The sequence below is a fragment of the Pantherophis guttatus genome, chromosome 2, assembly GCF_059756535.1.
Source record: "Pantherophis guttatus breed Tessera chromosome 2, ASM5975653v1, whole genome shotgun sequence".
NCBI lineage: Eukaryota > Metazoa > Chordata > Lepidosauria > Squamata > Colubridae > Pantherophis > Pantherophis guttatus.
The window spans coordinates 111,332,547-111,356,477 of record NC_142064.1 but is presented as its reverse complement, the minus strand read 5'-3'; the positions used below and the strand labels follow the sequence as shown (position 1 = coordinate 111,356,477).

At 43.0% G+C, this 23,931-nt stretch overlaps 1 protein-coding gene across 7 annotated transcripts; it reads right to left on the bottom strand.

The window, feature by feature from the left end:
* Nucleotides 1-610: 610 nt before the first annotated feature.
* On the bottom strand, nt 611-23,706 carry SYDE1 (synapse defective Rho GTPase activating protein 1). Of its 7 annotated transcripts, none has more exons than XM_087888503.1 (9): nt 23,425-23,661; nt 16,696-16,833; nt 13,506-14,198; nt 11,980-12,699; nt 11,325-11,542; nt 10,415-10,541; nt 8,013-8,167; nt 4,049-4,277; nt 813-2,473 (listed from the first exon to the last, which is right to left on the bottom strand). In XM_087888503.1, the coding sequence occupies exons 3-9, from the start codon at nt 13,783-13,785 to the stop codon at nt 2,028-2,030; spliced, it is 2,175 nt and encodes a 724-aa protein (XP_087744629.1). In that variant the 5' UTR covers nt 13,786-14,198; nt 16,696-16,833; nt 23,425-23,661; the 3' UTR covers nt 813-2,027. The 7 variants fall into 7 exon arrangements, with proteins under 7 accessions (XP_034293711.1, XP_034293710.1, XP_087744628.1 ...); XM_087888504.1 differs by having other exon boundaries at nt 13,506-14,201; nt 23,425-23,656; XM_034437820.3 differs by lacking the exon at nt 16,696-16,833 and having other exon boundaries at nt 611-2,473; nt 23,425-23,706.
* Between the last annotated feature and the right edge of the window lie 225 nt (nt 23,707-23,931).

The following is a 23,931-nucleotide window of genomic DNA, read 5'->3' as shown; positions in this document are numbered from 1 at the left end:
TGAAGAGGTTGATCTGTAGGTAGCTGATAACAATTCCATAATTACAAGATGTCAGCCTGGATCTATCAAAAACAAACCTAACCATCTATTTTTGATTGGTTAACTTCTTTAGTAAATTATAAAAATGCTATAGGTACAATTGTTCAGACTTTGCCAAAATTCCCCCAAATATTATAATTAGTAATATGGATAGCATGACAATAGACAATCAGCTTAAAATAATATCCCCAAAATACTCATTATGGTTGTTCAACAATCAATCTAGTTTGATGAGTCAAAGTTATCACATGGGGACAGAGATCTTATGCTGTACTTCGGCACTGTACTCTTCATTTACCTTATTAATGATTTAGATCAGGGCTGTCAAATTCGTGGGCCGCAGGCCAGATGCATCACATGCTGGCCACGCCCACACCCAGTTTAGCAAAGGAGAAAAAGTCGCAATATGTCATGTGATGATGCCGTGACGATGTGAGTTTGACACTCCTGATTTCGATGAAGAGGTGGGATAAATACTTCTCTAATTTGTAAATGATATAACATTAGTTAAAATAGTCAATTGCCTTGAAAAAAAATAACATTCAGTAATAATCATGATAAAGACATGAGCTGAAAGTAACAGAATTCAATTTAATAGAGACGATTCTAAAATTTCTTAAGTTGAAAACAGAAAATTACACATATATGTAATAGATGAAATACCTGGCTGATCCAGCCACAAGTATTGACCAGTTCTGGCCATTATTACTTAAGAAAGATTGAGACAGGTTCAAAAAAAGGGTAACAAGAATTTTCAAGGAACAAGACCAAGAGAAATTGAAGAATTTATTAATATTTAATTGTGAGAACATGTGGGGGGCGGGGGTTATAACACCATTCCTTGAATATCTGAAAGGTTATCACACAGAAGAAACAGAAGTCTATTAACCCAGAGAACAGGAATAATTCATTATGCAATAATTAATTTAAGTTACAGGAAGACAGAGTCCAATAGAATGTTCTGCAATGGGATCAATTCCCCGGTGTGATGATGGAATCCTTCTCACTGGATATGTTCAAATATAGGTTACAACAGGGATGTTTTAAAACCTGAATTCCTGCACTACAGCAGTACATTGGACTCAATACCATAGTTATGGTTATGATTATATGATTTTGTGATAAGCTACTATCGCCAAAGAAGCTAAAAATTACAAAATGTAGTATCTTTGCTATTATAAATCTTTCCACTGCTTTGAAAACAAAGTGTTTCCCTTAATTTGAAACTGCCCTTTTAATTTCCCACAATACCTTGAAGCAAAGTTGAAATGGGGAAAATTGTGTGGAATTTAAGATATGGCTCCTAGCTGCCCAGTACCAATCAGATTATCCACTAAAGATGCTTCTTCAGTGATTCCAAGAAATTCTTAACCTAGTATAGCCAACCCAGAGCACAATGATTAAATAAGGAGCAAAAAGGAGCCCCAATCACACAGCTCAGTCTTTGGCAAGCTATTGTGTTTCAGTCTGGACTCTAGATACAGATTCAGAATAACATTGATCTACCTTCAAGAATGAGTAAAGTGCTCTGAATGATTAGGAAAACATGCACAAAAACATTACATTTTCAATTTTACCTTTTCAAGAAAAGAAAACCATGGATAAATCCTCTCTTCCTTGGAAGCATTTAAAGCTGCCTTTCCCAGCATGTGCCTTACAGGTGTGTTGGCCATGATGGCTGGGAAATATAGGAACTGAGTTCCAACACATCTGGAAGATTCCAAGTTGAGGAAGATTTCACTGAAATATATGAGAGCTCCTGCCTCTCTTCTGTTCCCTGTTCACATATAAATTGAGGAGAATCCCAGCAACGGTGACCTTTCAATCAATCATTGAGAACTCATGTTGGCTCTTCAATATTAGCAAAAGCCCACAAGTTAAAATCTGTGACCAGAAATAATACTGGCATAGGTTGCAAGTCATAAAAAAGAACTTGGTGAGGCAACTTCGGCTTGCAATGCTCTACTGTAAAGTCCTGAGAGAATTCTTCATAGGCAGATATTGATTTGCTTGGAGAGTTCTCGCTCAAGGTCCACGATGAGAGCATCAAAGTCTTTCAAATTAAGCCTCGGGCTAAAGGGAGTCTCTGGATCCTCCACCAGGGCAAAATCACCCATGTAGACTGCTTGGCTATGGAGTGCCAGTCCTTTCCTCAAAACCCCCTCCTCATTCTCCTCTTCCCTGTCACTCTCACTCCCTGCCACCTCATCGTAGTCAGCCTCACTGCCTGGCTTGGAGGGTCCCAGGAACTGCTGTCCACACACACTCCAGTCTCCAGCATAACGATTTCTTGGAGGACTTTCCAATCCTCTTGGGTGACTTCGAGTAGTGACAGTAGTGTATGACAGTTGCAGATCCAGGGGAGGGTTGCACTGATGACAGGCCTGCTTGCTTGGAAAGGTACGTTCCCCATCTTCCATCTTCCTATGTGGCACTAAGAAGGAAGGCAAAATGAGGTAAGCAGGGCAAGAGGGAATGGAAGCTGACAGTCACCCAAAGTGCACAAGAACACACAGCTAATTTCTAGATTAAGAAATCCAAAACTTCAAATCTGCCTGCTGAGTTCAGAACATAGCATCATTTTTAAAAAGTCTTACCTCACAAATACTGATACACAAATCACCTGAGATATTGTGAGTCAATCAATTTGAATATGAATACATCTATTATTTGAAGCGAAGGCTTCATATGCATTCTTCTGGATTCATTGGTGTTACATGTGGCTTAGTGGAATCTTGTTCTGCCTAGGAAATATGATTCCATGGTTGAGGTATGGGACAACCTCAACATCACATCCTGTTCCATATGTATTTATTAAACATACCGGTATTAAGACCAAAGCAGTGATGAAATCCGATTTTTTTTATTACCGGTTGCATATGCATATGAAGCCTTTGGTGGGTGTGGGCGTGGCTTGGTGGGCGTGGCAGGGGAAGGATACTGCAAAATCTCCATTCCCACCCCACTCTGGGGCCAGCCAGAGGTGGTATTTGCCGGTTCTCTGAACTACTGAAAATTTCCGCTACCGGTTCTCCGAACTGCTCAAAATTTCTGCTACCAGTTCTCTAGAACCTGTCAAAACCTGTTAGATTTCACCTCTGGACCAAAGTATCCAACATTCAGAAAAATGCATATGAAGCCTTTGCTTCTCATCATATGTTTGTTCAAAGTATTTATTTATTTACTTATTTGCACTATATAGTCACCCATATCACCAAAGGTAACTCCCAGTAAACTGAGAGCACCAATTTGTTGGAGGACTATTACTTTGGCTACTATTTTAATCCCTTTTATAGGGACTGATTCAACCAGTGATCATTTTCTGGTTTGAGCTTTTTGGGGAAGTGGATTAGTACTTTGTTTTTTAATTATAATTTTTAAATGGCAGCCCCAACAAGATCAGTGCCACCACTGATTCTCATCTCATAGGGATGAGAATGTCCTTATTTCTTTTGCATTGTTATTTTACACATTATTCTGTTCTTATGGAGTGAAAACAAAATGGGGAAATATATGCTCTGACCATAACATCCCTATTTTACAATTGCTCCAGCTTCTCATCTTTATGACCAAAGGCCAGAGGGGAAGGTTATTTAAATAGCCCTCCCTTCCAGGTTCAGATGATACAGAGAATCTTACAGCAATAACTGCAGTTATATCACCTTAAATTAACCACAATTTGACTCAAAGTCTAAAACTATACCCAATATTTAGAAATAGCTTTGTTTAATATGTTGTTTGGTCAAACTAACTGTCCAGCTTACATATGCTTCTTATTTGTTCTCTAGAAATATCCTTAAGATTTATCAACCAACTAACTCGACTGATCAAATAAGGAGACAAAGTACCATAAAGTTCAAAATGCTAAGAAGAATTCTTCATATCACATTATAATTCAACAAAAAGTATTAGAACTCATTAAGTGATTGGCAAGAACCCAGCACCTAAAGCTAAAGGAAATTTGTCCCCAAGAATGGAAGAGATGCCTTTGAACCTCTTGCACATTCACCTGGCCAGGTCTGTAACAGGTAGTGTAATACTTCAAGATGATGTTTAAAATCTCTGGTGCTGGCAGTGGTGCAATGCTGTTGGCCAGATCTGGAGACTATGGTCCCACCTGCCCATTGGCTCAGAAGCACAGGCCCAAAGCACACAGCAAGGTTCTGGGCATTCATGCGATTGAAGGTATGGAAAGCAGCAACCAAACTAAGGTGATCAAGTAGCATTGTCAAAGTGGCCTAAAAATGGAAATAAGAAGTTATTTCAGCCCATTTTGTCAATAACAAAGAAGGAAAGAGCTTAATCAAGTACAATAATGAACTGCTAGGAAGAGGTGTGCAGGCTTTCACATCAGCAAGAAAACAGAAAAGTATTCAGGATGTCCATCCATAGGGAAGTCCTCTAATGATACATTGTTTTATTTTTTATTTATTTATTTTCATCAAGCATGTATTAGATAACAGATATAAGTATAAACATAATTATGAATACATGAAATGGATATGAATAAAAGGGAATATTAGGACAGGGACGGTAGGCACGCTGGTGCACTTATGCGTGCCCCTTAAAGACCTCTTAGGAATGGGGTGAGGTCGACAGCAGACAGTCTAAGGGTAAAGTTTTGGGTAAAGACTTTGGGTAAAGTCTAAGGGTAAAGTTTTGGAAGAAACCACAGAGTCAGGTAGTGCATTCCAGGCATTAACAACTCTGTTATGGAAGTCATATTTTCTGCAATTCAGTTTGGCGCAGTTTGCCATAAATTTGCATCTATTATGTGCTCGTGTATTGTTGTGGTTGAAGCTGAAGTATTCATTGACAGGTAGGACATTGTGGCAGATAATTTTATGTACTACACTTAGGTCGGACTGAAGACGGCGAAGTTCTAAGTTGTCTAAGCCCAAAATTTCAGGTCTGGTGGTATAAGGTATTGCGGTGGTATTGTGGGTAGAGGAATGGAGGACTCTTCTCGCGAAATATCTCTGGACTCTCTCAATTGTATTAATGTCTGTATTAATGTCAATTGTATTAATGCACTGCGGGTTTTAGACAGATGAGCTGTATTCGAGAATTGGTCTAGCAAATGTTTTGTATGCTCTAGTTAGTAGTACAATATTACCAGAGAAGAAGCTACCCAAGATTAGCTTAACAACTTTTAATGCTTTTTTGGCAATGCTGTTACAGTGGGCTCTGGCACTTAGATTATTAAAAATGAGTACTCCAAGGTCCTTTACAGAGTGAGGGTCATCTACAAGGTCATATCCGCCCAGCTTGTATTTTATGTTTTGATTTTTTTTGCCAATGTATGAGACTTTTTTTGGTTTTGTTTGTTGTTTGTTTGTTTTGTTGGTTGGTTGAGATTTGGAGTTGCCAATTGTTTGACCATTCTGATAGATAGTCAAGGTCTTTCTGTAGGGTGATGTTGAATAGTTTTACATCATCAGTGAAGAGAACACAGTTGCTTATAATATGATCGCAAAAGTCAATTATGTAAAGTATAAAGAGTGTGGGTCCTAAAATGCTTCCTTGGGGGACGCCGCTGCTAACTGTTGCAGGGTTTGATAGGGCGTTCCCTATTTTGACTACTTGCTGTCAAGTTTCCGAAAGATGCCCTAATTAATTCATGAGCCATGATCCAAACTTCAAAGGAAATATAGTGATTTATTAGGAGCACCATTCCGGCAATACTCGGATGCAGTCAGGACTGACCCCACGTAGATTTACGTTCCCCTATGACCCTGTCTCTCCCCTCCCCCCTGGCCATGTCATAAATCACATTCTCCAATTAACCACTTTGGCTGGCTGTGAAACCTAACACCCTCCTTCTGATTGCGATCAGAAAAATGCATGGAATTCACTTCAGTTCTCCCTCCCTCCTGCTCATGGCAACTTGAAAGCTTTGCAAGTTGACATTCGGCTCCCCTCACTTCCCGAGGGCAACCTGCACAAAGCAAAACAATTTGAGTACAGATGTAGAGTTTAGGGATGTGACCCCCCACCAGGCTTGTTTGGATTTTCTGCATGAAATTTGGCTATAAGGCGATCATCCTGGATGTTTTGACTCTTTACCCAAGATGCCTCTGATAAGGGGTAACCCTTCCACTTGATTAAATATTGGAGTTGCCTCCTGTGCCACCTCGAATTGAGGATTTGCTGCACCTCATAATGGGTCTGGCCCCCTATGACCACAGGGCCTGGGGGCTCACGGGGTAATGGCCTCAGGGTTGATCCAACCACGGGTTTTAAGAGGCTACTATGGAATACCGGGTGTATCTTCCCTAGCAATCGGGGCAACTTCAATTGCACTGTGACTGGGTTGATTATCTTTACTATGGAGAATGGTCCTATAAATTTTGGTCCCAATTTCTTGCTAGGAAGTTTTAACCTCAAATATTTTGTGGAGAGGTAAACTTTCTCCCCCAATTGAAAAGGCCTTTGGGGAGCTCGGTGTTTGTCTGCCTGTTTCTTATAGGTTTGTGCTGCCTTAGCTAGCGCTTCCTTGACAATCTCCCAGGTTGCTTTCAGTGTCGCCATCCAATCGGTCAAGTTGACTGAGGAGGGAGGCTCCCTTGGGTACTCAGGCATTGGGACAAAGTCCATGCCGCTCACTATCTTAAACGGGGTTAGCCCCGTGCTACTGTGAACAGCATTATTATACGCAACCTCAGCGAAAGACAGGAGGTCCGCCCAATTGGACTGCTGATAGTTCACGTAGCACCTCAGGTACTCCTCCACCATGGCATTCAGTCTCTCTGCCCCCACATTGGTGCTCGGGTGAAACGCTGAGCTGAGGCCTTGGGATGACCCTATGGATGCCGCTCATCGTCTTTCTGTGCCGGTGAGTTTGCGGGATGTGTAGGCACAAGGTTGTAGATTCCCTTGGCTGTTCTTTTGGAGTAGCATGGCCCCCACTGCCACATCGCTGGCATCTGCTTGGATGACAAAGGGTTGTTTGGGGTCAGGATGCTTTAAGACTGGTTCTTTTGCAAACATTTCTTTTAGTGTTTCGAATGCTTGTTGGCAGGTCAGGTCCCACTTACAGGTTGTCCTAGGCGGGGCTTTGTTGCTGGACTCCCTGTTTTTAGGTGGTCTGTCAGAGGTTTAGCAATTCTTGCAAAAGAGGGAATGAATTGTCTGTAGAAGTTCGCGAACCCCAGGAAGCTTTGCAGTTGTCTGCAGGTGCGAGGGGGTTGCCAGTTTAGGACTGTTGATAGGAATGCAGCTATCCACTTATGCAGGAATCTGGGAATGCCATAAGATTTTACTTTTAGAAGTAGTTTGTCGTGTACTACTGAATCAAAGACTTTGCAGAAGTGTATATAAATTGTGTCTATTGCTTTACCCTGGTCGAGTTGTGAAGTCCATATGTTTTTGTTTTGTTTTGTAAGAGTTGCAGATTGTAGGACAATTTTTTTCTGAAGCCAAACTGCTTGTTAGAGAGTAGGTTGTTTGTCTATAACTAGAGGGTAATGGATTGGTTTATGATTGATTCCATGACTTTCCATGTGACGCAACATAATGAGATTGGTCTGTCATTTTCAACTAGACTGGGATCACCCTTTTTGAAGATAGGGATGACCATGGCTAGTGACCATAAGCTAGGCAATGAGCTGGTTCTGAAAGATATTTCATAGATTATGCTAAGAGGTTCTGCTATAGTGGTTGAGAGTTTTTTTAAGAAGTAGGCACATAATCCATCAGGGCCAATAGATAGAGATAGTTTTAGGTTGCATAATGCCTTTTCAATGGCATCTTCTGTGAAATCGACATGTAGTAAATCGTTGTGATTAGTTGTGGTACGATTGGGAAATGTGGGGCATGATCTGTTGCTGTTTACAAAGACTAAATCTTTGTAAACGTGAGAGGTTAGATTTTTAAAGATTTTAAAAGATTTTAAAGATTTTAAAGATTTTTAAAGGCCGATTAAGTCTGAGATTGATAGACCTATTCTCTTTCTCAACCTGAGACTTCCTCACCTTCTCAGCCTCTGGTAGGCAATTCAGAAGAGCTGTTGTTGTCTCCTTCACTTCCAGTCCCACTGTCCTATTGGACATAGCTTCCAGTACCACCTGATACAGGGGGTCAGTGATAAGAGGAGTGGGTAACTCACGCAAATAGTCCTTCAAGATCCCTGGAAAGGAGGAAAACAGAAAACAAAATTCAACATTATCTTTGTTCTAGGTTCAACTGTCACCTTTATTAGAGAAGGCTGGTATCATAGTGGTACTTCAAGATCTGTGCCATATTAAAGTTTCCTGACATGAAAATCCTGATTCACAAACTTATATGTGAGTGGGTTTTTTCCTCACTGGTTGGATAAGGGAGCAAAATGATAGCAGAGGGAGGAAGCAGACAGATTGGAATTGGGTATGTCTAGTTTAATGAAAAGAAGGACTAGGGGTGACATGATAGCAGTGTTCCAATATCTCAGGGATTACCACAAAGAAGGAATCAAGCTATTTTCCAAACCACCTGAGGGCAGTGAATGGGAACTAATCAAGGAGAGAAGCAACCTAGAACTAAGAAGAAATTTCCTGACAGTTAGGACAATTAATCAGTGGAACAACTTGCCTACAGAAGTTGTGAATGCTCCAACACTGGAAGTTTTTAAAAATAGACAGGACAACCATTTGTCTGAAATGGAATAGTGTCTCCTGCTGAGCAGGGGGTTGGACTAGAAGACCTCCAAGGTCACTTCCAACTCTATTGTTCTGTCTTGTTCTATTCATTTTGATGTAATGCAAAGTGATTCAACACAGTTGAATCTTTTGCTGCTCAAAACCATACTTTCACATCATTTGTCAAACAATATATAGAAAGGAACAATAGAGCTGGGGCACATCCATTGAGCCCCAGTCAGTCAACCTGGCAACCTTGACAGTCAACCTGGCAGTATAAGAGGAGCTGTCAGCTCCATTTCCAGTTTCACTGCTGAAATAATGGCAATTGGCTAAGTCCTCAGCTGTAGGACTCACTGCCAGCCATCAAATGCTAACTCTGACCTGCCTTTTATCATGAAAGGAAGTGGACCAACACACAGAGGAAACATGGGGGCTGGTAGTCACAGGAAATTTGAGCTACCCTGGCTCTAGACCTCTTGGTCATTGGCAGAGTTCTCTTCAATACAGGATTGGGCACATTCTTCTTCTTATTGGAGATCTGCCTTTTTTCCCCATCATGGGAAAATCTCCAGTGGCCCAAATCTACTTTATAAAATATGCATTTGGATCCACGGTATTCAAAAGGGTGGGAAATAGCATCAAAATGCCTTGAGGTTTTCCCAATTAAACCTTAATTAAAGATTACATTATTCATATTTAGTCTCCATATCTTTAGTTGTATTAGTAATATAATCCCCAAAAGATTGTCTCTTTCATCTATATAAACTTTTTTGCACAGAACTATTGAATACAAATACTTGAAGTTTTGTCTCCTTACGACTCTGTTTTTGCTTTATAGAGTAGCATTTGAGATTGAGCACTGATCTGCAATTCCTTAAACCAGCAGTTCTCAAATAATGTGGTGCCATACCCTTTGAAAATGATAAATGAAGTTGTGTAACGCACCCAATTAAAACTAAGGAGCTCATTCTTAGTGGTTCTGAATGTGCCAATCTGTTTAGCATTGAATGAATTTCATACCTACTCTTTATCTCCTGACCTTTCAGAAATGCAATGTTGAAATCCTGTCAGACTTCATTTCCACTAAAGGTTAGTCCAAGCAAAGGGAAACTAAGTTCTCTCATGGTTTCAGAAATCCTGTGTTGAGCTTTTGAATGCTCTGTTTCCAAGAGGTGGACCAAGATGTACATTGCCTGACTGATAAGTCTGTGTAAACTTGGGGAAGGCCTGAATTCAGGAAAAGATTGCAGAGAAAAACCTAGTTTCCAGCAGCCTACATGGGTTCTTCTCCAGCACCTTCAAGCTATCTGCAGAAGAGTCAGCACCTTTCACATAAGAGTCAGAGAATTCCTTGAGCTTTTTAACTGTGATCTGAACTGTAAAGAGGAGGGAAAGAACTGCATAGCAACGGAGAAATGCAGAGCGGGTTCAAAAGGTTGGGTGTACAAGGAGAACCTCAAGAACCTCTATCTCTGTTGGACTTCACACAGGGAAGAAGGATCATAGCTAGAGAGCCTTGATCTCATAATAATAGTGGTGGTGGTGAGCAAATGTTTCAATAAGATCAGTAAACTTGTTTTAATTGGCCCAGCAGTCAATGAGTTCCAGGGTGTTTCTAAATTGGTTTTTTCCACACTCTACGTTGGTACTGGCAATGTGACTTGCCTACATGTTATTAATTCCAGAAGTCTTTCCAGAATCCACTGGGAACTTCGTCAGTCAGAAAGTCTAACAAGAGTCCAGTTGTAGGCACCAACCTGTAATCACATTGATGTCTGGATAAAGATCTTCAGAAAGAACAACAGCAGCACTATCTCTCTCAAAGGCATCATGTAATTCCTTCTTCACTGCTGCTGAGCCACACAAGCGATACAGGCCTACCGCCTACAAAGAGAACAGAGCTGATCACCTGGATAAGCTGCAAGCAATAGTATAGGGAAGAAGTCACCCATGGCTTAGTCACCTCCCATTTAAATTATTATAATGCCTTTGCATGGAACTGGCCTTGAAGTTCATCCAGAAGCTGTAACCATCCAGAATGCAGCAGCACTTGCAATTTTGGATACCCCGTGGTTCATTCAAGTAATACCACTGCTGTGTAACTTGTACTGGCATGCAGTTGCTTTCCAGCTCTAATTCAAGGTGCTGATTATCATCTTTACAGCCCTATTGGCACAAGACTACAATAGGTTACTTAAAGAAATGCTTCTCCCTGAGGGTATCTGCCTGTCCTACTAGATTAGATGGGGTGGAGACACTCAAGTTCCCTTCCCTTAAATGTTGCCATTAGATGGGACTTGGAGGAGTGTCTTCTTGGTGAGGAACATCCTCCCATTGGAGATCAGAGGAATCTCTACCCTTTTAGCATTCTGAAAGGCTGTGACAATCTGGCTCTTCCCCCAGGCATTGGGCTGAACTGTGAGAATGTTTGGTCTGGCACTTGGAGGGAAGGTACCTTTGTCTTTAACTATGTTTTAGGGATGTTGTGAGCTGCCTATAATCTTTGTATGAGGTAAGTGGCCATGTAAATCCTATAAATAAATAAATCTCACATGGATGGCAAACTGCAAAAAACAGACATCTGGGTTGGGAGAAAGGAGTTGATCAGGTTGAGCTACTCTACATGAAACTTAGGAAATTGGTTGCTTTGGGATGGAGAACATTCACCTTCAATCCTCGTTTCTCAATCTGGGTTACACATTTCTGGATTAGGAGTGGCACCTTGATGGCAGCACCTTCTTTTTTCACCAGCTGATTCAGCTTCACTCCAAAGACTTGTGGTTCCTGTTCCGAATTAGCTGGATCCCACCGATCCACCAGAGTGAGTTTGATGTAAAGAAGCCCCTGAGGCTCCAATTGTAGGGCTAACTGCTGGGTCTTACAACCTAAAACCAAAAATGTGATGATCACAATGGATCCCCACCTCCCCATCCCCTTCCCCAGACCAGAAAATCCCATGGGGTCAATCCAGTATTAGAAGCTCTTGAGATGTATCCAACACTAGCATCTTGAGCAGGACTTAGGTCCTGTGCTATGCTGGCAGAAAGAAGAGAGACAAGAAGAGCATAGTCCTGGCATGAGTGGGATTGCAACTTTGACTTCCATCCCACCACAAGTTTAAAAGTAGCCTTTAATGGGAATGATGTTGGATTGAGACCCTTCAATCTAGCCTGTACTGCACAAGTGAAAAAAATGATCTGATCCAGCAGAAGGTAACTTCCAACTATATGTTCCTGAACAGGTGGACTGCAAAGGACATTATTTCTATCTGTAACTCCCTAGAAAACTATCTATTGGCATGTGACTGAACAATCTTCCTCACCTTGAAAAACCTGGGGCAGAATGATGGTACCATGGCAGCAAACTCGATTCTTGCCCACAGTAGGATCACAGGAGAAGACCGCCATTCTGAGAAGTTGGGCATCCTCCAGCTCCAGCTGGAAAGAATGGTTGAGAGTGAGGACAGCAGCCTGGCAAGGCAGGAGGGCTGTGCGAGCCTTGTTAACAGAGTCTACTTGAAGAATGCAGAAGAGCTCTTTGGTTTCAGCTTTGGGAGGCTTGAAACCCTGGATCCCCAGCAGGTGAATGCTGACAAGACCAGAGAAATGCTGTAGACAGCTAGGCTGTTCAGCAAAACTGTACAGCCAGAATGATGACTCTTCAAGGCCAAGGCATGCCTCTGTCTTAGCCAGAAGTTCTGGGGAATCACTGTCACTCAAATATCCCCCATTGCTGGCAGCCTTGTCCTGGGTCACAGGTTGCTGAGATACCACACTACTGTCAAGATGGTAGCGGCTGATGACATTCCCTGACTCCTTAGCAGAGGAGCTCCCTTCTGGCCCACGAGGACGGGAGCTGCGCAGACTTAGTTTCCGTCTCAGCTCTGGCAGTTTCTTCATCTTCATGGAGAGACTTCGTACTGGGCCTGGGGACTTGGTCTTGCTGAAAGAATGGCTCTTTTTATTGGCATTGGTGTTCTGGGCCATCAGTGTGGCACTGGCTGAACTTTCTTCAGGATCCACAGTTGCAACAGGTATCTTTCCTGAGGAGAGAAATTGTGTAAGGCAGGCCAAATGCCACTTATCCAGCAGGTAACAGGCATTGCACCAAAGCTGCAAGGGTAACAGGCTGGGAGAGAAAGAACTGGCTTTCTTTCTCATGGCTTTTCAGAAAAAGGGATAACTAGAGAAGACAATCCTCTTCTTCCAAAAAAAGCCGCAAAACAATCTGATACAATATAAATGGTTAATGGAGTAGCCGACATTCCTCCTTTGTTTATTGCAGATATCCCCAAAATTGAAATACTACTTTAATTATTAATAAGAACATGAATATGCATACTGCTAAACTCAACATTTTCAGCCAAAAATGTAGGTGGTATTATGAATGATTAAACAAGTGGAAATTTCTATAACCAGCAACCCAATCAATGATATGTACTGGTTTCATTGAAAATCCTTTTCCCTTAGTGATGGTCTTAAATTCAATATACATTTAAGATAAATGACATTTCAAGACATCCACAAGCATCTCACAGGGTTTAGTGGTGCACTGCTGTGCATTTAGAATGGATCTTTTTTTAAGCACTCTAGAGCATAGTCAGCTAAGCTAACTCAGCATAACAGCTACTTAAAAGACTGGAATTGTCTTCTCTATTCCCAACCTTTTTTTAAAAAAAGAGATACTCCCAGGAGATCATGCTTCAGTATAAGAGAAAAACAATCTTGCTCTTGACTAAACCCATGACATGCAACCATTCCCTCCCGTCCTCAAACTTCAGTTCTCCAAACCACAAGGCAGTTCTCATGCTCCTAAAAAAATGTGAGTCTCTGCTTAGAACCAACTCACCGTAAGTCTCAGACTGGTGATTGCCCAGCATCTCCACTTGCTTAACACGCTTCAGTTGGATTGGTGAAATCTGCACATTATTGACTGCCTTCAGTGAGCTGTCAATATCTATACATTCATGTGGGACTTTAACTTCTATTGGGTTCTTCTTCTTGTCCCTATTCTCAGAACTACTACCACACTTCCTTTCAAGGAAGGGGAGCTGCAGGTCCTCGTCCTCTGGAATTGGGTTGTACCAGATTTCTCCTTGGGAGTTGCCATGCTTGTGGAATTCTTCCATCTCAATGGCAGAAGTGGAAGCTCCCTCTTCTACCCCTTGAGTCTTCCCTGTGGAGAGCACCCATTGGCGGCTACTTTTTTCCAGGGTCTGTAGATAAGCACCTTGGTTGCTATATTTGGTATTGAGGCTGGGGTTACGTGTTTCTGGGTAGTTGGCTAGCAATTCAGTATCTTTATTAAGTCCAGTTGCCACGAAGCCAATGTCTGCAGGGGCCTGTGGCACAGGGGAAAAACTCTGGCATGGCCTTCTGTTATGAGAGTCTTCTTGACAGCTCCAGGTGAACTTGGGCCAATTTTCTTTCCGTGATACAGTGATGGCAGCATTTTTCTGGCATCCATCAACCAACAGAACACTATCCACTGACTTAGGCTCACAAGGTAGATGTAAATCGTCTGGTAGTTCCAATGAAGGATCTACTGGAACAGAAGTTGATTTATTAATCTGTCCAATATGGCCCCTTAGTTGTTTTATCAGAGAAATATATAATTGTAAATTAATCCTACCAAATAAGGAAACAGAATGAGGACAGAAAAGGACCAAGCCTATATGTGACTCCTGCTAAACAGAAAATAGAGCCCAAATACTGCTTATTGCAGACTAGGATTCATTCCTGCAACTATCTGAAGTGTTGCATCCTTTGATCACATTTTTTAAATTTTATGTGAAATTCCATTGGGCAGCAAACCAAAATGGTGGCTCCGCAGTGAACCCCGAGCTTAGGGAGGCGATGTTCGACATTTTCAGGGGTGTCGGGGGTCAGTTAGCCATCTTTTGACCCCTCCCAGCGAGCCGAGGTGTTGCCAGCTTGATAGAGCGTGGATGGAGCCCGAGGAACAGCTGACTGTCAGGGAGGAGGTTAGAGGACGGCAGCAGTACCTGGAGGCTTGGCTACAAAGACGCCCCCGTTGTTGGTGGAGAAGAGGGCAGCATTACAAACGTTAGGATCCCTCAGTTTTTGAGGGATCTGGACACTCCCCCCTTTTTTTCTGAAACATGGAAGGGGCTTAATGGGCTGAATGGCCTGAAGATCAAGCTTATGGGGAAGGAACTGAGAACTGTCAGCTGGGGGATGACAGTTGGTCTCCCCCTTAACTGTTCCCCCCTCCCCTTATTAGGCTTAGGCCTAATAGGGCCACTCAGCATAAATTTACAACTTTTGATTGATCTGCAGCCTTATTTGACCATCTTGTCTTCCCTGGGTTACCCGGATTATTCGATTATTCAATCATTTATTCCATCCTATGACTACACCTTGCTTTTTTCTGAACTAAGCCTCGGCTATTGCTGGTGTGAGAATGGGAGGAGGCACAGACACCGAGAGTCTTGGACTATGGTGGGACGGACCATCTCTCATTTGACCTTATGACTCTGGTTTGGGTCACCTTGAAAGGGCGGCCTTTGAGACTTTTTTCCCCACCATTGAATAGACTTATTATAATCACAAGACTTCCCATCGTCATGATAGGACGATGATGTCCCGATGTTCTGATGTTTTTAGCATATTGTCTTCTCTTTAACATCTTTTCCTCCCTTATTTAATCTACCTGTTTTTACCATCTCTAATACCCTTTAATAGAAAATGATCCTTCATCACTCTCAGCTCATTACTATTCTTTAATGTATTCAACTGCGGAGCTCCTTGCACCGCAAGACTCCCCCCTCTCGCAGGTTTGGCCCTCTCAACTATCGAGGGCTGCCCTTGATGACGGGTTTTGGAACCCCAAGAGGTGATACACTAAAAAACGGAAACTCTGGGGTTTTTTAAATAGATTTTTAGATCCAATTTTAAGGGGATCCGGGAGGAGGGTGGTTTTTAATAATAAAAATGAGACTGGGGGGTCTCTTAAGGATCAGTAGCTATGCCATTTTGACAGTCCCGGCGGGTTGGGGAGATTGGGAGTCGTAGGAGATGCTCAGAGGAGAGTGGGACAAGCTATACCTGTGATGGTGGGAAGGGGCAGAAGAAATCGAAGTAGGGGTGGGGAGCATCACACCAGATGCATTCGGATGGTGACTTGCTCCCATACCTCCTGCTCACCCTGCTTTCCTGGGGATATGAGAGCGAAGGACCCTGGTTCCGTCTGATATATGTGAATGCCAGGTCCGTGATGAATAAGGCTCTCCTCATACGAGATCTTATTGATGAGGAGGGTGCGGACCTGGCCTGTATCATGGAGACCTGGTTGGGGCAAGAGGGGGGAATCCCTCTCTCTGATTTATGCCTCTCAGGCTTTCGTGTCCTGCACCAGCCGCGACACCAGGGAAGGGGCAGGGGGGGTGGCAGTAGTTGTTAGAGAAAGTCTGAGTCCTAGGGAGGTCACTGTCCCTCAGATAGGCAGGTGTGAGTCTCTTCTATTGAAGTGGGACCCTGGAGTTCAGTCGGGCTTGTTGGTCACATACCTATCTCCCAGCTATGTTGCCACAGCCCTGCCCGCACTGCTCGATGTCTTGTCTGAGGTGGCACTTGAACTCCCCAGCCTTTTAGTTGTGGGAGATTTTAATCTGCCTTCAATTGGTGAGTCATCTGAGACAGTCCGGGAGTTCATGGCCTCCATGGCACCCATGGACCTGACTCAGGTTATTCAGGGCCCAACTCATAGGGGAGGACACACACTCGACCTGGTTTTTTTTTTTTTTTTTAATTTGATTTATATGCCGCCCTTCTCCGAAGACTCAGGGCGGCTTACAATGTGCTCAGCAATCAGTTTTTCTCTCTGGGCAGTGGATAAATAGTCATGGTAAGGGGGAACTTTCCATCACTCCCCTGTCATGGACTGACCATTCCCTCCTTAGACTAGACTTTCAATCTGCCAACCCCTGCCACTGGGAGACGGGACCCATAAAATGGTTCCACCCTAGGCGCCTGATGGACCCAGAAAGGTTCTTGAAGGAGCTTGGGACATTCCCCACCTCTCAATCCTGCGATTCAGCTGAGGCTCTGGTGGCATCCGGGGAACGGGTGGCTACCGACGCCTTGGACAGAATCGCACCTTTGCGGCCTCTAATCCGATGCAGATCCCGGATTGCTCCTTGGTTTTCCATGGAGCTCTGGGAAATGAAACGTCAGAAAAGACGCTTAGAGGAGAGTTGGAGGTCCTCCCGATCTGAATCTGACCGAACACAGTTAAGAACCCATATTAGGTCTTATCTAGTGGCGATGGAAGCGGTGAAACGTCACTACTTCGCCACCCTCATTGCATCTGCAGAAAACCGCCCAGCAGCCCTGTTTCGTGTGACCCGCTCCCTCCTCAATCAGGGAGCGAGGGAAGACCCTTTGCAGGGCAGAGCTGAGGATTTTGTACAGTTTCTGCATGATAAAATCACTCAGATCCGGATCGGATTGGACTCTGACTGGGCAGAATCCAATCGGGAGACTAGGGTGGGTCTTGAGAATAATATCTGGATTGAGTTTGACCCTGTTTCTGTCAAGGAAGTGGACAGGATTGTGGGCAAACTTAGTTCCTCCACTTGCTTATTGGACCCTTGTCCCTCCTGGTTGGTTTCGGCTGCCAGAGAGGTGACTAGAGACTGGATCCAGGCAATTGTCAACGCTTCATTGAGAGAGGGGAACTTCCCCGCCTCTCTTAAGGAGGCGGTGGTTCGACCTCTCCTCAAGAAGCCTTCCCTGGATCCAGACTCACTTAATAACTATCGTCCCGTCTCCAACCTTCGCTTCATCGCGAAGGTTGTTGAGACTGTAGTGGCTCAACAGCTCCCACAATTCCCGGAGGAAACGGAATACCTTGACCTGTACCAATCAGGCTTCCGACACGGTCACAGCACGGAAATGGCATTGGTCGCTCTGGTGAATGATCTCTGGTGGGCTCGCAACTTGGGTGTCCTCCTGGATGCTCGGCTATCCCTAGAAGACCATCTAACGGCTGTGACCAGGGGGGCCTTCGCACAGGTTCGCCTGGTGCGCCAGTTGCGCCCTTTCCTGGACCGAGATGACCTTCGCACAGTCACTCATGCCCTGGTTACTTCCCGCTTGGATTACTGCAATTCCCTCTACATGGGCCTGCCCCTGAGATGCACCCGGAGACTCCAGCTGATCCAGAATGCAGCTGCACGGGTTGTTATGGGAGCCCCTCGTTACTCCCATATAACACCCCTCCTGCGTGAGCTGCACTGATTACCAGTGGTTCTCCGGGTCCGCTTCAAGGTACAAGTCCTCACCTATAAGGCCCTTCATGCCTTAGGTCCAGGATATTTGCATGACCTTCTCCTGCCTGCCTCTCACTGTCCTGTTCGCTCACATAGGGCCGCTCTCCTCAGGGTTCCGACGGTGAGCCAATGTCACCTTGCTGTGCCCAGGGGTAGGGCGTTCTCTGTGGGTGCTCCCACCCTCTGGAATGAATTACCTACTGAGCTCCGGACGGCTCCTGATCTCCGCTCCTTCCGTCGGGACTTGAAGACTTGGCTTTTCAAACAAATAGGCTGAGACTGATTCCGGGCTTTATTATTTACTACTAATTAATTATTTGGATTAAATTATGATTTTATTGTACTTGTTTCTTAACTTGTGTTCGCCGCCCTGAGTCCTTCGGGAGAATGGCGGCATATAAATACATGTAATAAATAAATAAATAATACTTTCTAGTCTGGAGAATGTTCAAGGCAGCCAACAAAAACTGATCAAAACAAAACAAAAAAGCAAGATGTAGCGGCAATATTGAATCTTGAGATTGATAGAAACGTGGCTGTCTCTTTATTCTGAATTAGTTTATATCTCTATACCAAATTATATCTCTAATACTAAATTAATTGCATCCTAGGATATTGAAGGAATCAGTTCATAGTCTAGACAAATCCCTATATATATTCTCTCTGAAAAATCCTGCAAACTGGGCATGTGCCAGATGAGATGATGTTCCTATGTTCGAAAATAAGGAAAGGGAAGATTGAGTGCACAATGACCGGTCAATCTAACATTGACACCTGGAAACATTTTAGAACACAATAAAGAGATCAATTTTCAATGCTTGCAAAAGTGCAGTAACTCCAGTACAGTAATTCCAATAGTTAGCATGGATTTGTCATGAACAAATCTTGTTATCTATTTTTGATTCATTAACTACCTTAGTAAACTGGAAATGTTATCATTGTGCATGGTGGCGCAGTGGTTAGAATGCAGTACTGCAGGCTATTTCTGCAGTTTGGCAGTTTGGGTCTCACCGGCTCAAGATTGACTCAAGCCTTCCATCCTTCCAAGGTTAGTAAAATGAGGACCCAAATTGTTGGGGGCAATATGCTGACTCTGTAAACCAGTTAGAGAGAGCTGTAAAGCACTGTGAAGCGGTATATATTGTATTGTAAAATTTCTTGTATTATAAAATGTACAATATATTGCTATTGTAAAATTTATTGATTTCAGCCATGTCAGAGCATTCCAAAATATACTGATTAGCAAGATACAGTAGTTAAATGTGGGCTGGATGGCATGACAATTAAAATAAGACATAGACATAAAAATTGTATCCAAAGAGTACTTATCAATGGTTCTTCAGCAATATGAAGAGCAGTATTGCAAGGAGCTTCATATGCATTTGTAAGGGATAGATAGAAGGAATGCTTAGCCAACTTTACCGAGGCACGATTGAAAGCATATCAATCTGTATCACTGTTTGGTTTGGTGGTAACAGTGCCTCAGATAGAAGGTCCATATAGACAACAGAGATGATTATAGGAAGCTTGCTTCCCATTATTCAGGATATTGCTTATAAGCACTATGTGCTTAAAGCTCGAAGCATTGTTAGAGACCCCACTTCATGGTCTGTTTCTGTTGCTCCCCTCTGGGAGGAGATTTCGAAGTATTTATAGTAGAACTATAAATATATAGTTAAATATATATAATATTCTGCCATGTATATATATACATTCAAACTAGACTGTGATGTTTCTCTATGTCATATATGTGTGGGCACAATGGTCAACTTCTGAGAGCTGAATGCAATGAAATTTCATTTTAATGTATGCTGATTAGTGTACATTTAAAGTGACAATAAAATTTTATTCTATTCTATTCTTCTTCTTTGGAGACAACACAAAATTAGGTGGGATAACTAATATCTGAGAATAAATAAAATTCAAACTGATCTTGAAATCCTAGAGAAATGGGATGAAAGTAACAGAAATACATTTTAACAGACTCAAGTGCTGTGTTCAGTTAAAAAACAAAAATAAAATGAACACATGTAGTATGGGAGACACCTGGCTTAGTAACAGTACTTGTGAAAATGATGTTGCAGTAGTAGTATATTGCAAACTGAATATGAGCTAACAAGGTGTTGTATGACTGCAAAAAAGGCAAAGGTATATTTAGTCAGAGGAAGCAATCCTTCCATTCTGTCCTGCATTAGTCAGACTCCATCTTTAATACTGTGACAATGCTAGTCACATTTTAAAAGATTTAGAGAAACTGAATAGGTTCAAAGAAAAGCAATGAAGATGATCGGACGATAATAAACTAAAGCCATGAAGACAGACTGAAGGAGCTGGGAATGTTTAGCCGAGGAGGGATGTGATAGCACTATTCAAATAAATTGCCCCTTGCAATTGTATAACTCTAGAAAAGTAAAAAGCTAAAAATGCAGATTAAAATTAGTACTAAAACAAATGGTAAAATCAATCAATCCCAAACTTGGCAGAAGAGATGCATCTTCATTTACTTTCTAGACACTGAGACAGCTGGGCAAATGCATGTCCCAAGGGAGTGCACTTCATAGTCTGGGACCAACATAGAACAAGGCCTTCTCTTGTGTGCCTGAAAGATGGGCTTCTGACAGTGGGATCATCTTCAAAAGGTCTCTCTTGCAGAATTCAATAAACATATAGGATCATAAGGAAGAGGGAGCCTAAGCTGTTCATGACTTTAAAAATCAATACCAGCACTTTATACTGTGGCGAGTAAGCAATTGACAGCTGGTGCAGATATTTCGGTATAGATGATTCCTGTATTTTGAACTGTTTAGCTGTCTAGCAGCCATGGCAGCTTCCACTTTTCAAGGACAGTTCAATGCACAGCATGTTGCAACTGTCAAGACAGGATGTAATCAAGGGATGTATAACCACTGACACTTTCAGCCAGTTCAGGAAAGAATGCCACTGATTCACTATATGTAATCACCATCTGCAAATTTAGTGACGAGGATGAAGGTGCACTCATCCATTCAAGAGGACTCTAAACTTTTCTACCAAAGGCTGAATTTCAGTTCCAGAGTCTAGTTTCCTACTGACTGATAGTACCTCAATTATGCTGTCAGATAATGGAGCAGACGCTCTCAATTCACATCACAAGAGAACACTGAAAATTAAATCTGAGCTCTCAACAATCTTAGAAATGAAACTTTCTCTGAGTGAAACAATCCTTCAGAATTTCTGATAATGCCAAAAGAAGAATGGGAAAGTATTTAAGCAGTATAGGGAAAGGGGCTGGGGGGACGACGACAAACCCACCACATCTGGGCTCGACCTGAAGACATGCATCTGAGGATTGCAATAAAGGCCAGAATATCTGTCCCAAGCTTCCAGCTGCTCAGACCTAGTGCCAAGTTGGATTTCCTGTTGTTTACTGCATAGTCCCCTCCTTGGCCGAGACACACAGTCCTCTTTGTAGATCCCCAACTGACTCCACACGAAGAGTCCCATTGATTCAGGCATAACTCAAGAACGAACATGCAGGTCAGAAATCAGGAGAGATTAGAAAGAGCACGAACAGTAGAATTACCTCCTTTTTCAGAATTACTGTATTAAACTTTAGAACATCCTGTTTCATCAATCAAAATATTTGATTACATTATTTCACTATTTTTAAAGAAAAATATTTACGGTAATCTTCATTGACTGAGGAAATTGTTCATTACCATTTCCATCAGTATTGCGGAAAATTCTCAGATAAAAGCTGGGGGTAAAAAACAGTCACACTTAGATCCTAAGATAGCTTTGTCATTGTTTTTACAAGTAGTAAAAACTGACTTCAGTTCAATCTGATATCTCAAAGAGATTTATAGCCATAAAAGAAAATTACAAAAGAATTAACAAAAACAAGTAAAAAAGAGGCTTTTACATATGGAGGAAGAATTAACATTAAAATCAAAAAGGGGTTTAGTGGGCTTGAATATATAACAAGAACTTTGATAATAACAGAAACAAAATTTCTCTGCAGAAATGTAGGATGCTCTCAAGGAAAGAATTTTTTCAGTTATCATAACTGGCCAAATACATTTAATTTACATGTCATGTTCACCTTCTCAGTTCTACAAGCTACATGATTATTACTTTTTATTTATAGAAGAAGAAATGAGGTTTAGAGCAAGCTACTTTCTCCAGAAGCTCATAGTGGTATGTTTGTTTATTAATCCCAAACAAACCCAAACTAGCTACCTGGTTCAATATGACTGTAAACCTCTCTCATACAAGACATGCTGCTTTATTATTTCAATATTTACCACAACTTTCTGGACTTTCAGCACTCAGTCTGTGAATGTTCATGGTAAAGGACCTAATGGAGAAGGGAATCTATATAAAGATTTCCTTAGGCCATTCTTATAGTGTCACCAGACTAATTAGAAGAAATGGCAATTGACATTGTCTGCATTCCAATGCAGAATTAACACTTAATTCATCCAGCCATTTGTGGATCTCTTGTCAGATAGTTTTTTATTTGCAGCAGCTTGAAGCCAGCATGTGCATTTTTGTTTAATGCTTCTTTTCTATCTCACCTTTCCACCATACCATGGTGTACACCCTTCTCTTACTTTATCCACAACACAATACACAAGACAGTGCTGGCTGAAAGAGAGTGATTGCCTCAAGTTTACCTAGCAAATCCAACAATCAACCAGGGATTGGAACATGGATTTTCTCAGTTCAAGTCTAACACTTGAACTATTATTCTACACTGGCTCTTTGTGACAATGGAATCACATGATGGCGCAGAATGGCATCCAGCACATAAGATCCATTCAAGTTATTATTTCTGGCAATCACATGTTCTGTGTCTGTATGAACCACCCATTCTCTGGCTGTAGGATGCAACTGCCATCCCTTTGGGCTAGTTATTTCAGGAACACAGGGCTATTTGGCGAAATAGCAGGCCCTCAAGCTGGCTGAACACACCTCCTTAAAACCAGAAGGGTCTCGATCCCGATCTCTTTTTACTATTCCTGCAATCAAAGTCGCCGCCGACCACGAACAACAGCTTTCACCCGAGTGCTAGGAATTATTTCAGAAAGGAGGCAGGGGCTGCAGAAGTTACAGAACTATAAGTTCCAAGTTCACCCCACTTCCCCATTACTCAACGGGCCGATAGGCACAAGAGGCGTTTTCCATCTCAATCCGAAGGCCGGGGCCGGCCGGGGCCGGGCAGAAAAATGGGGGCCGTCTATAGAACTGCCTCACTAATTCGCTCTGGAACTTGGGCCTCGTCGGTTGAGCTCCCTCAGTGCCACCGCGAAAAGAAGGATTGCGCTACAGCTCGGTAGCCTCTTCCCTTTGTTTCCTCTTGCCTATTTCAGGAACAGCTGAGGAGGAAATGCCGAAGATGTCTACAGTAGCCCCCTCCTGTCGGGCAAGGTGTCTGTGTGCCCGCGGCGGGGGGACGAGAGAAGGGAGCCCAGACCCTGTGCCTCCCTCGAGTACCTGGTTCGTTCTGAGGCGCGGGCGCCGCCTTTTTGCTCCGCAGGCGCTCCTTGCTCCTCAGCCGGGATAAAGTTTTCCTGAGTAAAGGCTGGGCCATCACTCAACCACGGGCGACTCCGTCCTGCCGTGCCCCATGCAAGAGAAGTGAAAAGACGTTCAGCCCAAGGACCGTGGGACGCGCTCTGCGGGAAGCAAATTCCTCGGATGCCTCCTCCGCTTGCGTGCCAAGCCTAAACTGCTCTGGGGCTTGTAGTCGGAGGAGGCGGGAGCGGGGGAGAGGCTGGCCAGGGAGGCAACGCCCCCCTCCTCCGCCGTGTGTGCGTGAGTGCAGCTCGATCTTTGTAGGAAAAGCCACAGTGTCCGTCAAGCGGTCCTTGGCTCCTGGCGCTACAGGGTGGCAGAATAAATGGAGAAACGGTTCTGGCTTTTGCTATCCCAAATCGTGGTCGAGTGCAGAGAAGCTGGCCAGCCGAGCAGGACGTGAAGCTGAGCAGCAAATTATTAAGC